The 14,476-nt window shown below is 38.7% G+C and overlaps 1 protein-coding gene across 1 annotated transcript in view; it reads left to right on the top strand.

Moving 5' to 3' along the window:
- Window positions 1–14,476, top strand: part of HERC5 (HECT and RLD domain containing E3 ubiquitin protein ligase 5) — a 68,724-nt gene that overhangs the window by 13,005 nt on the left and 41,243 nt on the right. Inside the window, exons 3-12 of the mRNA XM_011990763.1 lie at window positions 7–115; window positions 1,774–1,894; window positions 2,532–2,608; window positions 4,576–4,797; window positions 5,985–6,076; window positions 6,308–6,438; window positions 9,379–9,524; window positions 10,943–11,019; window positions 11,755–11,858; window positions 13,208–13,267. Coding sequence (XP_011846153.1) covers window positions 7–115; window positions 1,774–1,894; window positions 2,532–2,608; window positions 4,576–4,797; window positions 5,985–6,076; window positions 6,308–6,438; window positions 9,379–9,524; window positions 10,943–11,019; window positions 11,755–11,858; window positions 13,208–13,267 — 1,139 coding nt within the window. The remainder of the gene's footprint in view (window positions 1–6; window positions 116–1,773; window positions 1,895–2,531; window positions 2,609–4,575; window positions 4,798–5,984; window positions 6,077–6,307; window positions 6,439–9,378; window positions 9,525–10,942; window positions 11,020–11,754; window positions 11,859–13,207; window positions 13,268–14,476) is intronic.

Here is a 14,476-nt window from a genome sequence, read left to right as displayed (position 1 = left end):
TGTGAGGGGCGGGCGGTCGGGGGTCCGCGTCTGAGGGAAGAGAGCCCAGAAGGCCGCAGACGCGCGCCTGGCTCGGGTCGTTTCGCCGACGGCGCACCTGAGCTTTTTTATCCTGGTCCGTGTCGGGTGCGGGGTGAGCGGGATGCTGGCGACCAGGGAATCCTCCACTCAGCAAAGTGGCCGGTGCGGGGCATGCGGGCAGCATCTTCATTCTTTTAGCCAGTCTGGCTTTCTCATAGGTTTATGTTCAAGTTTGTCCCTCCGTCCCCCGCCCGCCACATTTTCCACTAACTAGTTTTGAGAAAGTAGTCACTACTCCAACTTTGGGAGCCATTCACAGTGATGGGATTTTACCTTGGCCTTCAGTTGCACTTCCACATTCTCATCGAAGTGGCGGAAATAATTGCCCACGTTCTTTAAAATTTTGCCCATCTGTGGAGTGAATAAATTGGTATCTTGCTGCGAGTTTATTTTGCGTTTAACTACTGGACGTTTGCATTCCTTTTTCAGTAAACTGCCTGTTTGTCTTTGCCTGGGTTTTAAAAAATTGAGTTGTTAAATCTTTTGCTTATTTGTATGGAAGAGGTATTTGAGTATTGAATAAGAATAGCCTTTTGCCCATTGTACATGTTGTAATATTTTTCTCACTTTGCCATTTGTGGATGTTGTTTTTTATTGTGCATTTTTTGGGGGGTAGTCAATCGATTTTTTGTCTGTTAAGAGACTTACGGATTTTATGTTAGGTTGGAAACCTATCCACACTCCCAATATTTTTTAAAATGTACTCATCTTTATAGTAATTTTAAGGTTTTGTTTTTTTTTTTAAGTTGAAATTTTTCGTATGCTTGGAATTTAAGTACTGAGGTAGGAGGGGAGCTAGATTTATTTGCTTTTCCAAATACTTAGCCGATGTCCCAATACCATTTCTTAATATTTCCTTTTTTTCAACTGACTTGAGATGCTGAGACTCTTTAAAAGAAACCATAGGTCCGCTGGGCCATTTCTTATTACCAAACTGTTTTGGTTCCCCTAGCATTTGTAATATGGTTTGTGCTTTGAGATTTTCACATGAATAGATTCTATTTCATTAACATTGAAGATGAAACAAGGTCCCAAAACTATCCTAGTTTAATTTTTGTGTACGAATTAAATAAGAGTATATTTTAACTAGTGGACAGTTTAAAATCTCTTAACTTTAGAAAGGGCCAAATGTGCACTAATGCCAGTGAAAAATGTTTTCAACAGCATCCTCTTTAAAAATAGTACCCCAAACATAAACTTTCTTTTTAAGAATATAGGCATTGGCTTCTATTGGGAACTGTTGGGAGGTGTTTATTACTGTTATTTGCTTTTTGGGAGAAAGGAATGTGTTTCAGAATACACAATCTATTTGTTCTTGAAATGAGTTATGTTGTCTTAAAGTTATATTTTCTTATAGACCTTTTCATCTTTGTCATTTCAAATTTCATTTGTCTTCACTTAATAAACAAAAACCTAAAAGCAGATATTTAATTGGATATTTTAAGGGTATGTTCCATTTACAACAAAGTATAAATCAGTATTCTTTCTAATTAAAAAAAATATATACGTCAAGACAATTGTCATTCCTAATTTGCTTTGCCTACCAGAATTTTCTAAAGAGAAGTTCATGGTAAGTCAAAGCTTGTCTAGTTGAAATGTTTCCCAGATGTTTTAAGTGTATTATAATGAAATTAGTAATACAGTGGGTAATAATCAAAGTGATGATAGTTCCTGGTTGGATTTGCTTTGTAGAATGCATTAAATTAGGAAAAAACATGAAGATACATTCCGTGGACCAAGGGGCAGACCACATGCTGATTCTCTCATCAGATGGAAAACCATTTGAGTATGACTACAACATGAAACATCTAAGGTAGGGAACTTTTTTCTTTTATTAAAATTAATTTTAATCAAAAGACAATAATTTTTGTAGGAAAATGTTACCATATCTGATTGTTGTCCCCTGCTTTATATAGTAGCATCTTAAGTAAATGATAAATTCTGAACTGACCAGTAAAGTCCTTACGTCCCCCAGGGCAGGTATCTTGTGTTGTTTTGGCATTTAAAGAAAATGATTAAATAGTCTGCCTAGCCCTAAATTGGACTTTCACATTCATTAACTCATTTGATCCTCACAATAGTTCTGTAAGTTCAATTTCTGGAAATAAAAGTTTTTAACCTAGAAAAAATACACATTATCATGAAATGATTTGAGACTTTTCCCTAGTAGATTATATGAATTAGAACTCATTTTCATCTTGCATTTATTCCTGCATCATAAAATTATTGTTTGTGTAGTATTTTATAATTATGTAATGCATGTTTTTTCTTAAACCACTAATTAAAACATGCAGTATTTAAAAAATAATTTTACATGTACTGAATGTGATGCAATAAATTGAAAGTTTTTTCTTGAGCTTCATTTCTAATTAAATACTATTAATAGTTCTGAAATCCGTGTTGTAACTTTCATTATGGCGATTAACACAAAATGTATTTTCCTTCATCAGGTCTGAAAGCATTTTACAAGAAAAAAAAATAATTCAGATCACGTGTGGAGATTATCATTCTCTTGCACTCTCAAAAGGTATTTTTCTGTAATATTAATAGTTTTGTAGAAGTAATACATGTGTGTATATGTGGAGCCAGTAGAATGTCTATATTTCACTTGTAACAGGACGGAAATACAGTTTTAAATTTGATATAGTTCCGAATACTATTCTTAAAGCAAATACATAATGAGAGAATTCTTGGATCTGTAAAATGTTCAGGTTTCCATAATTACTATTCCTAAATTTGATATGATGTTTTTATTTTTCAAGTATGAAACAGTGAAAATTTTCTGAATAATCAAAACTGTTTTCTCTACAGCTGGTCCAGGCCTGGGGTCACCCTTTTCCAGAAACTGCTTCCCTTTTCCTAACACTCTTCCAACTTCCACTCTTCCAGCTCAGAATCCCCTTTTGTGGCCAAGCTGCAGGCCTCTGATATGTTTTAACATTGCCTTTTGAATTCAAGGATTCTCCCTAACCCTGTAATATTTCCCATTTTCTATCGGACATTGTCATGGTGGGAAATGGAAGCAGTGAATATGAATTACTTCCTAAAGAAACTTGACTATGAGGCCAGGCTTGGTGGCTAATGCCTGTAATCCCAGCACTTTGGGAGGCTGAGGTAGGAGGATCACTTGTAGCCAGGAGTTTGAGACCAGCCTGGACAACATAGGGAGACCCCATCTTTACAAAAAACCTTAAAAATTAGCTGGGCGTGGTGGCTTGCACCTGTAGTCCCAGCTACTTGGGAGGGTAAGGCAAGAGGATCCCTTGAGCCCAGGAGTTTGAGGCTGCAGTGAGCCATGATCGTGCCACTGCACTATAGCCTGGGTAACTGAGCGAGACCCTGTCTCAAAAAAAAGAAATGTACTGTGAATGGAATAATTAAGATAGCAGTAGGGTAATAGAAGGGAATTCAGAGTCAAGGGAATTTTTGTTAATATATAGCACAGATGTAAGCATGTTCATAAACTGAATAGAATCTGGGATTCAAGGGAAGTTAATAATTAGTGAGTATTGACCTTCATTTCAAAGCCTGTTGAGATTTGATAGTATGAACTTGTATTGGAAAAAACTGATCATTTGACTTCATTAATTCATTAACAAATATTTCATATTATCTACTGTGTTTTGATTATGAAGATGAAACACACACACCCTGCCTTTAAGAAGCCCAGGGTCTAGAGGCGTGTATGTACAAGGGATATTCAGAGTTTATTACTAGTAAATCACAGTACAGAAATAATAAAAGTTGGGGAAACAAGAAAATAAGCTGGTCATACTCATCATTATATTCCTGGTGGTTGACAGGTGCATGAAAATTGTGTGTGAAGGAGAGGCTCTGCTTCCCACCAGATCCTGCACAGTATCTTGCAAAGAGATGCCAGTAAACCTTAATTCTCTGGTGTATTTTTTAAGACTCTATTAGATATTGTCAGCTCTATCAGATAACATCTAAGAACACTCCCTAAAAAATGTGCTCCATATATTCAGTTAATGGAAGAAGAAACTGACTCGTTCGAACAACTGTAATTTGAAATTAATTTTACAGTTGTTGATTTGGGATCTTGTAATTTCAGATGAATTTTACAGTTGTTTATTTGGGATCTTTAGGCACATGAAAGGGAGGGAGATAGAGAAAACAGTAGCTCTAGGGTTTTTCGCAGAGGTAGATTGCGTCTGTTTTTCATGGGCCCATCCTCTGAGTGTTTTACAGTAAATATTTCTTGAATTTGATTTACAATCAAATTTATGATGTTGAAGATATTCTTTAATATGTTCAAATAGCTTCACCTTTGAGGTGAGGGATAAAGAAGTGTAACTGTCACTGCTAAAGAGAAGATTCTATGTTTTTCTGTCAGACATAGGGGAACTGAGAGTACCATCAGTGCAAAGGTACAATATTGTGATATTATACTATGTAGAGCATGCATCATGCTTTAGGGTAATGTCTGCTGCATTTTAAATGGAATAAAACAGCATTTACTTTGTTTATGTCAAGGTGGTGAGCTTTTTGCCTGGGGACAGAACCTGCATGGGCAGCTTGGAGTTGGAAGGAAATTTCCCTCAACCACCACACCACAGATTGTGGAGCACCTCGCAGGAGTACCCTTGGCTCAGATTTCTGCCGGAGAAGCCCACAGCATGGCCTTATCCATGTCTGGCAACATTTATTCATGGGGAAAAAATGAATTTGGACAACTAGGCCTGGGCCACACTGAGAGTATGGAACACATTCTCAGATTCCTGTCACCAACACTTACACTTGTTAGATGAATTGAATGGACCTCCCTGTCAAATAATGGTTCAAATCTTCACTTTGATTTGCAGTACTCTTCCTGATTACCTCCCTGTCTTCAGGGCAGAATCAGTCCAAGAGGCATGGGTAGTGTGGAAGTTGTTACTGTAATTGAGACATGTTTCAGAGCTGTGTGTGAGATGGGAAAGGGCGTTGAATTAGGGATGAGAACCTGGATTCTGATTCCCACTTTGCAGTTTACAAACTGCAAGCCTTGCCCAGTCACTAAACTTTTCTCTAAACCTCATTTTCTTTTTCTATAAAGTGACAAGTTTGTATGAGATGACCTTTAAAGCCTTTGCACTTAAAGTCTGTTAGTGTATTATTACAAAAGAATACTAAAATTATATTTAAGAAATCACATATCCTGATCTTATTCTATAAGGTATCAATTATGTCTGTAAACACACAAAAACACACATGAAGAAACATGTAATTTCCATTATTGAACAAAGCTGATGGTAAAATTTCTCATGATCCCAAAAAACTCATTTAGAGTTTTCAGGTGTAAGAAATTCTGCTCCTTTACCCAGCTGTGGTACTGTATGCATTTCCCTGGATCACTGGTTACTCATTTCTCTCTGACACAGTGCAATGCTCATTACACAGAATAGCCAATAAGTCAGTGTTAGAAAAATATTTAAAGGAGAGAAGAGAATAAAGCAGCCATTAAACTACTTTGGCTGAATCTCTGAGTGCTTTGACATGAAAATAATCATGAAGAAAAGAAGAGGTAGTGTGAGGTGATGACACTAGTAGATAATTTGAAAGAAAAAGGAATTGCTATGTTCATTAAAAGTAATTCTAGATGGGTATTGGAAATATCTAATGTGCTGCAATTAAAGTGAATGAAGTCAGAATTGAGAACAGGCTTTAGGACGTGGTTTGACCCTTTCACAGGTGGGTGCCCCTAAGTGTGACCCTTTTGGCCACTGGTCCCACCTTCACCCTGAGGCATAGAACTTGATCCTAAACATGGCAACATAGAGCCTTTCTTGTCAGAATATCACGAGAACTGTTGTTGCTGGGTTGAGAAGCAGCAGTCCAGGTAACTGCAGTGTGAAACTCAGCATTTCCTTTTGGTCACTTCAGCTATTTTTTTCCTTACATAGGTAAAGATTCTCCTTCCCTTATTGAAGCACTAGACAATCAGAAAGTTGAATTTCTCGCTTGTGGTGGCTCTCACAGTGCCCTGCTCACACAGGTGGGTGTACCCTTGTCTCTTTTTGGCTGTATTTTTAGAAGAACATTTTGTATGGGAAGCTAGTGTTTCCCAGGGAAGAAAGGTCATCACTTCCTACATGTAGGACTGTCCTTCTGATATTTAGGAACTTTACTTTGACAGTGCTTTTTATTAGTTATTCACTTTGCATCAGTGAATACTACTTTTTTATTTTATTTCTCTAGCATCTGATATGACATTCCCTTTCCTCAGGATGGGCTGCTGTTTACTTTTGGTGCTGGAAAACATGGGCAACTTGGTCATAATTCAACACAGAATGAGCTAAGACCCTGTTTGGTGGCTGAGCTTGTTGGGAATAGAGTGACTCAGATAGCATGTGGAAGGTAAGTTGTAAAGTATCAATGAAAATTGATAAAATGACTACAGTAAACTAGATAGTAATTTAATAAAATTTCTATCAGTTTCTTTGAGATTTAAGTATCAAACATTTTCAAATCAGTGAAAATGCTTAATTTATATTATTTAGGTAAACGTAATACCCCTTTTACTATACATGGTTGTTTTCTTTGTTGTTGTTTTTAATGAGCAGATGCAGTTCACTTTCTGCTGTCTCTTTAGTGAAAATACCTTTGTAACTATTCAGGTGCACTTTTGTCTTTAAGAAAAATAAGTCATTGTTTATTTGGGAAAAGTAAAGCGCGAATCACAAAGGATTATTCATTAATGTAATCACCCTCTCTCACAATGCCTTGCGGCCAGCATACTTTTTAATTACCAGAGTTCTTTCATTGTAGCCTGTGCTGATCATGGTAAAGTATAAGACATAGTCAGTGATGGTTTGAGTGAAATATTCCTGAAAAGTTTAATTTTCACAGCTCTTTTTTAGAAAATAAAGGTAAAATGTCTTGCTCAGACTCCTTGATTTATTTAAAGGTTTTTTTTTTTTTTTTTTGAGGTGGAATATTGCTCTGTCGCCCGGGCTGAAGTGCAGTGACGTAAGCTCAGCTCACTGCAACCTCCACCTCCCAGGCTCAGGTGATTCTCCCACCTCAGCCTCTGGAGTAGCTAGGATTACAGACGTGCACTGCCACAACCGGCTAATTTTTTTTTTTTTTTTTGAGACGGAGTCTCGCGCCATCGCACAGGCTGGAGTGCGGTGGCACAATCTCGGCTCACTGCAAGCTCCGCCTCCCAGGTTCACACCATTCTCCTGCCTCAGCCTCCCGAGTAGCTGGGACTACAGGCGCCTGCCACTATGCCTGGCTAATTGTTTGTATTTTTAGGAGAGACGGGGTTTCAACGTGTTAGGATGGTCTCTATCTCCTGACCTTGTGATCCACCTGCCTCGGCCTCCCAAAGTGCTGGGATTACAGGCGTGAGCCACCGTGCCCGGCCACAACTGGCTAATTTTTGTGTTTTTAGTAGAGACGGGGTTTCACCATGTTGGCCAGGCTGGTCTTGAACTCCTGACCTCAGGTGATCTGCCTGCCTTGACCTCCCAGAGTGTTGGGATTACAGGGGTGAGCCACCATGCCACTATTTAATTTTTTGGTCATCAGATATATCAGTGCACGTCTTGCCAGGGGGATATTGGGAGTTGATGGGGTTAAAAAAAATTCTCCCCCGTGTACACTACTCTTTTGGGCAGTTTTTCCCTCACTAAACATAGAGCAAAATTCAGACTGTATTTGAATGTTGGGTTCATTTGTTAGTTTATTGAAACCATTCTTGTAAAAAACTAACATGCATACTTTCAGTCTGATTTTCTTATAATCTTGGAGTAGAATTACATAGATGGGTAATATTAAGGTAGACTAAATTACTGGAATATGAGTCTGTTCACCAAACAAACATCTCTTCAATATTGATACCTCATTCAGTATCTCTTAACCAAAGCAGTCTTATTACCTCTTTAGATTCTTCATTACATACAGTCCTTTTGAGTAGCATGTGTTACAAGAGAAGGAGGCAAGTTGGAGATGTCTTAATGCACATCAGGGCAATACCCCTACTAACAGGACAATTCACTGGAAAGACTCGGGAACTTACTGAAAGCTATTATACTCATAGTCACATTTATTACAAGAAGAGGATACAAATTAGTACCAGTGAAAGGAAGAAACATAAGGGCAGGGTCTAGGAGGGCTCCAAATGCTGAGCTTGTGGCTGTCATCTCCCCTTGGAGGAGGTGGATGGTGTTATCTCTTCTGGCCTGATAATGTGACAGGACATACAGAATTTGCCAGCCAATCAGAGAAATTTACTCACCCAAGTTGAGAGTTGTTTTTGTTTTTTCTGGGTTTTTTTTTTTTTTTTTTGGAGACAGTACAGGATGTACATAATTTGCCATTCAGTCACAGAAGTTCACCCAAGTTGAGAGTTGTTTTTTTTTTTGTTTCTTTGTTTTTGTTTGTTTGTTTGTTTTGAGACAAGGTCTCACTCTGTCACCCAGGCTGCACTGCAGTGGTGCTATCATGGCTTACTGCAGCCTTGACCTCCCAGGCTCAAGCAGTCCTCCTGCCTCAGCCTCCTGAGTAGCTGGGACCACAGGTGCATGCCACCGTGTCCAACTAATTTTTAAATTTGTTGTAGAGATAGGGTCTCCTTATATTGGCCAGGCTGGTCTTAAACTTCTGGGCGCAAAGTATCCTACTGCCTTGGCCTCCCAAAGTGCTAGGATTACAGGCATGAGCCACCACACCCAGCCTAGATTGAGGGTTTCTATTGGGATTTTATTGCTGAGGCATGATTGGTTAAATCATTGCCAGGTAGTTGAACTTAATCTCCAGCTCTGCCCTCCTGTAGGTCTGAGGGCTTGGGAAATTCTGTGGGTTTAGAGGTTACCTCCCAGGAACTGGGCACCAGCCAGACCTTTCTGGGCAAGGCAGATTCCTTGCTACACAACAGTATAGTGGAGATACAAACAAGCAAAATAGGAAATCAGTGTGGTAAAGGTCTTTGAGAAATTAAATGGGAACTCAACTGAGTCTTCCAGGATGGGAAGAGAAGGGACTCAGATGGTTTCCAAGTGGTGGTGACTCAAACTGAGGTTGAAAAATGAGCAGAGGGCAAGGGGAGGTGCTTGTTCCAACAAAGGGAACACCATTCGCCAAAGTATGACATCATGGTCTTGAGTGGCCTTTGGGTTCCACAGTCTTTTCAGGTACATGTTGATTTCTTGGTTTCCAGATGGTTTTCATCCTTTAGGAGATGTTTAGTTTCACTCTCACTGGGTAACATAGTTTTGGCAATTTACTGTATTGCTAAACACTCTCATCATTGTGGATAATTAAGGATTGACCATATGTGCTTTTATTTAATAGGTGGCACACGCTTGCCTATGTTTCTGATTTGGGAAAGGTCTTTTCCTTTGGTTCTGGAAAAGACGGACAACTGGGAAACGGTGGAACACTTGACCAGCTGATACCGCTTCCTGTGAAAGTATCATCAAGTGAAGAACTCAAACTTGGTAAATTCTATAGGAACATAGGGTTTGGCGTAGTATCTTTTTAGAGAAAATGATTTTTCTAACTGGGTAATGCGGCAAAGAAAGCAGTATATGACTATGAAGGGAGTTTCTCTAAATATTGGTTTCATTTTTTTGCTGGTAAACAATTCAAGAGTCAGTCTGATTTATTGAGGCAAAATAATTATTCTGTATTACTCCTTCAGATTAGGATTAATGTGAATTTAAATGATAAAATAGACAATGGATTCAGAGGCATATGCAGCTCTCATTCCAGTTTGCAAGAGACTTAACTAATTCTGTGGTGGCTGGTTGCCCTGATTAAGTTGATCCACAGTCATATAAAACCCTCAGAATAATGAGCAATCAACATATACCTGGCACTGAACTACGCTCAGCACTTACTTGTGTTATCTCACCAATCCTTGTAACGGTTCTGGGAGGTGTATTCTGCCACTTCTGTTTTATTGGAGGATAAAGAGACTTGGAGAGAAAAGGGTTAGCCACTTACTCATGGCCAGTAAGTGGTTTGTCTGGAGTCAAACCGGTGCCCTTTATGACCTCAGTCTGAGCTCTGAAACACTCCACTGTAGAAGCACCTTGGAGCATTTCTGTTACTTGTTTCTGAAAGCTTAGTGGTGACCTCAAGTGACAAAATTTACTCATTTCTTGTGGGAAAACGAACAGTAGAGTTATTTTCTTAAGCAGCATGTATTATCTTTGATTCCTTATAACCAGTTACATGGGCTTAAAGTACTTATATTCTTTATAGCCAGCGTCATTGGTTAAATCTTGAAAACATGGTTTTTAGTAATGGGAGTTGGGCCGGGTGCAGTGGCTCACGCCTGTAATCCCAGCACTTTGGGAGGCCGAGGCGGGTGGATCACGAGGTCAGGAGATTGAGACCATCCTGGCGAACACGGCGAAACCCCGTCTCTACTGAAAATAAAAAAAAATTAGCCAGGCGTGGTGGCGGGCGCCTGTAGTCCCAGCTTCTAGGGAGGCTGAGGCAGGAGAATGGCGTGAACCCACAAGGCAGCGGAGCTTGCAGTGAGCGGAGATCGCACCACTGCACTCCAGCCTGGGCAACAGCAAGACTCCATCTCAAAAAAAAAAAAAAAAAGGTAATGGGAGTTGAATTAAACTGATAGCATTTAGCTAATCAAATATTTGCATTTTATATATAAATATTTATATTATGTATATTAAACTGATGTCTCATGTCCACCTTGTGAATTACGTATGTTTGCCAACTAGACTTTACTCCAAAGTATGTGTATTTCAGCTTCGTAATTGGTGGAGGATGTATTTTGTCTATTAAGATGACTACGTTTAAGAAGAATTTGAAGTTATTTAAATTGAACATGCCTGTTTGTGCCAAATGACTTTCTAACACTCTTACTTTTTGTGCATCCTTTCAGAAAGCCATACCTCAGAAAAGGAGTTAATAATGATTGCTGGAGGGAATCAAAGCATTTTGCTCTGGATAAAGAAAGAGGTAAAAATAGATCTCCAGGTGTTCTATAACCTGGTATTTTAAGCAAAACTAAGGGTTCTAGTATCCAAGTTTGGTGAATTCCAAAATCATCGGTTTACTAGGCTGACTTTTTGGGGGATAGCTGGACATTACTGATCCTTTATTATCTAAACTACATCAGTATTTTCCCACAAAAATCAGCAAATTTTTCTCTGGTGAATGTCTAATCAGTGTGATTTCCATAGACTCTACTTACCTTTTGGGGGCTGCTTGCCAGTGATGTTTTGTCAGTATCCTGGCAAACAACAGAGTGGCAGATTCTAAAAATGACTTTGCAGGCCAGTACTAAGAAAGACCCCAAGGTTCATGGGCTTGCAAATAAAATGTCCGTAACTTCCCAGCCCTACTTCACCAAGTGAAATCGAGTTCCTCACACTTCTGCACACAGCGCTTTCAGGATCTTCCCTTCCCTTCAAGGCTGTCTGATGTTCAGTTTAATTTGATTGTATTTGTATAAAGTGCTGAGTGTTGAGGCCCTCAGAGAAATTTACTTTCAGTCTAAGCCCCCTTGGACAAGAAAGTGGCAACCAGGCAAATGATTGATTACTTATTGGTTGAGTATCACTTTGTGATTGTCCCAGGGCTGTATTACCCGTATTTAAAAGTCAGTTTTACCCTCTAGAGTGTACCTAAAAGTTGAGTACCTATCTCTGATGTGTCTAAATTATTGTATTTTACTTTCCTGTTTGTTTACAGAATTCCTATGTTAATCTGAAGAGGACAATTCCTACACTGAATGAAGGGACTGTAAAGAGATGGATTGCTGATGTGGAGACTAAACGGTGGCATAGCACAAAAAGGTACATCCCACAGTCTGACTGTCTGCTTATATAACACTCTCAAGTATCATTTCCCAAACTGGTTCTGCACAGCAGTATGAGATTTTGTAGTCAGGGTTTTCCAGCGAAACAAACTAATAGGATATGTGTGTATTTCTGTCTCTATCTCTGTCTCTATCATGTCTGTGTGTCCATCTATCCATCTATGGAGGGGAGAGAGAGAGAGATTATTTTAAGGAATTGTCTCATGAGATCGTAGGGGCTGGCAAGTTCAAAATCTGTAGGGCAGGCCAGCAGGCTGGAGACTTGGGGAAAAGTTGATGTTGCAACTCAAGTCTGAAGGCAATCTAAAAGCAGAATTTCCTCTTCTTTGGGTGACCTCAGCCTTTTCTCTTAAGGCCTTCAACTGGATGAGGCTCACTAACATTATGGAAGGTGCTTTCTTTTTATTTACTCGTTCAAGTGCTTTACTCAGTTTACTGTTTTAAATGTTAATCTTGTCTAAAAAAATATTTTCATAGAAACATCCAGAATAATATTTGATCAAATATCTTGGTACCATGGCCTAGCCCAGTTGACATATAAAACTAACTATCACAGCTAGCATGTAAGCTCCATGAGGACAGCTTTCTTTACTGTAGGGCTTCTCCAGGCCTCTGTTTATGTATATTGTGACTCTCTGGCCAGAAAATACAGTCTATAGTGTTCCCCAGTCCCATTCGATACTGGAACCATTAGTTTGTGTTCCTGTTATTCTTAGCCAAACAATTTGTACCATTCTTCTCTAAACCATAGAACTCCTACAGTCTTATAGAACTCCTGCCTATTCTTACAAGCATCATCTTTTAGAAATATTTTAAAGTATGACTTTCTAATTCTGGAAAATGATTGTACAAAATGGTTGCACAAAATAATTGCATCATAATTTGCAAGCATAAATAATTAAGAACTGTACAACTACTGCTAAGATGAAACTCAGCATACTTCTTCCCCCATTTAATTTCTGGTAATTTATTTTGTTTCTACTTCAATGGAATAGAAATAAATAGGACTTGCATAGTTGGTGGGGTGGGAGTATTTTGTTTGTTCAAGAAAGTTCTGACCATAAATCAAGCCTTTCCTCTTTATTTGAGGCTTCGCTTAGTATGTATAAACTTTTTTATTTCCCATGTTTGCCACTGAAATTTTGAGATTTACCAAACAGAATGGACTTTTGGAAGCCAAGATAATATGCGTACAGATAGGAGACAAATGGAGAGGTTAGAAGGATTGTTATAAGATGTTGTATTTATCATGTTTCATGCTATAAAGAGGCTGTGTGTATGTATACCATGTGATTTGGTTTAACCAGTGTCTTATTACTAATATAGGGAAATCCAAGAGATATTTTCATCTCCTGCTTGTCTAACTGGAAGTTTTTTAAGGAAAAGGTAATATATGTAATAAATTAATTGTATTAAATTGTATTAAGAGTACCGTGAAAGAGGATAAAAAATGATTGGAGGGTAAAATAATTAGCTGTGTGTTCATCCCTTTTTAAAAATTGTTTTTTAACAAAAGTAAATATATGCTTGCTGTAGAAAATGTCAAAAATACATACAATAAAAAGAAAGTGAAAATCTTCCATAATCCATCACTTAAGAGTAATAGCTAGCACTTATGTATATTATTTTTTCATGCAAATGTATTCTTTTACAAAAAATGAGATCATACTGGTTTTTTGTTTTTGTTTTTTTGAGACAGGGTGTTACCCTGTCGTTGCCCATGCTGGAATGCAGTTGTGTGATCTTGGCTCATTGTAACCTTCGCCTCCCAGGCTGTAGCAATCCTTCCACCTCAGCCTGAGTAGCTGGGGCTTCAGACATATGGCACTACACACAGCTAATTTTTGTATTTTTTTGTAGAGCCAGAGTTTTACCATGTTGGCCAGGCTGGTTTCGAACTCCTGAACTCGGGCAATTTACCAGCCTTGGCCTCCCCAAGTGCTAGGATTTCAGGCGTAAGCCACCATGCCCAGCTGGATCACATTGTTTATACGTTGTTTTATACTTAACGTTTGCCCATTTTACATTTTGTTCTATCTTTTTTGGTATACATATATGTGTGTGTGTGTGTATGTATATATATGTGTTTTTTTTTTTTTTGAGACAAGGTCTCCTGGAGTTACATCATCATGGTTCTTGGGCTCAAGCATCATCAAACTCTTGGGCTCAAGCACTACTCCCACCTTAGCCTTCCACGTAGCTGGGACTACAGGCATGTGCCACCATCTCCTGCTAATTTTTTAACTTTTGTAAAGACAGCAGCTTTGCTATGTTGCCCAGGCTGGTCTTGAACTCCTGGCCTCAAGCAGTCCTCCCACCTCAGCCTCCCAGTGTTGAGATTATAGGTGTGAGCTACCACACCCAGCCGGTAACATAATTTTAATGGCCTCATGACCTTCCATTAGAAGGTCTTCCATGAGAAGATACTTAAACATTTCATTAATGACTTTATATTGAAGTACTAAGAAATTATTGGTCAGAAGCTCCCTCTTTTGGTTCCCACTTTTCAGTCCATTTAACTGGAAAAAATGGATGTATTTTTTAGAAATGGGAAAAACCTTTATCTTTTTTCTGTGGAGCTCCTTCCTTCCGTCC

This window comes from Mandrillus leucophaeus, unplaced genomic scaffold, assembly GCF_000951045.1.
Source record: "Mandrillus leucophaeus isolate KB7577 unplaced genomic scaffold, Mleu.le_1.0 Scaffold381, whole genome shotgun sequence".
Classification (NCBI taxonomy): Eukaryota; Metazoa; Chordata; class Mammalia; order Primates; family Cercopithecidae; genus Mandrillus; species Mandrillus leucophaeus.
Note: the sequence above shows the minus strand (reverse complement) of the source record. Positions and strands in the feature narration are given on the sequence as shown.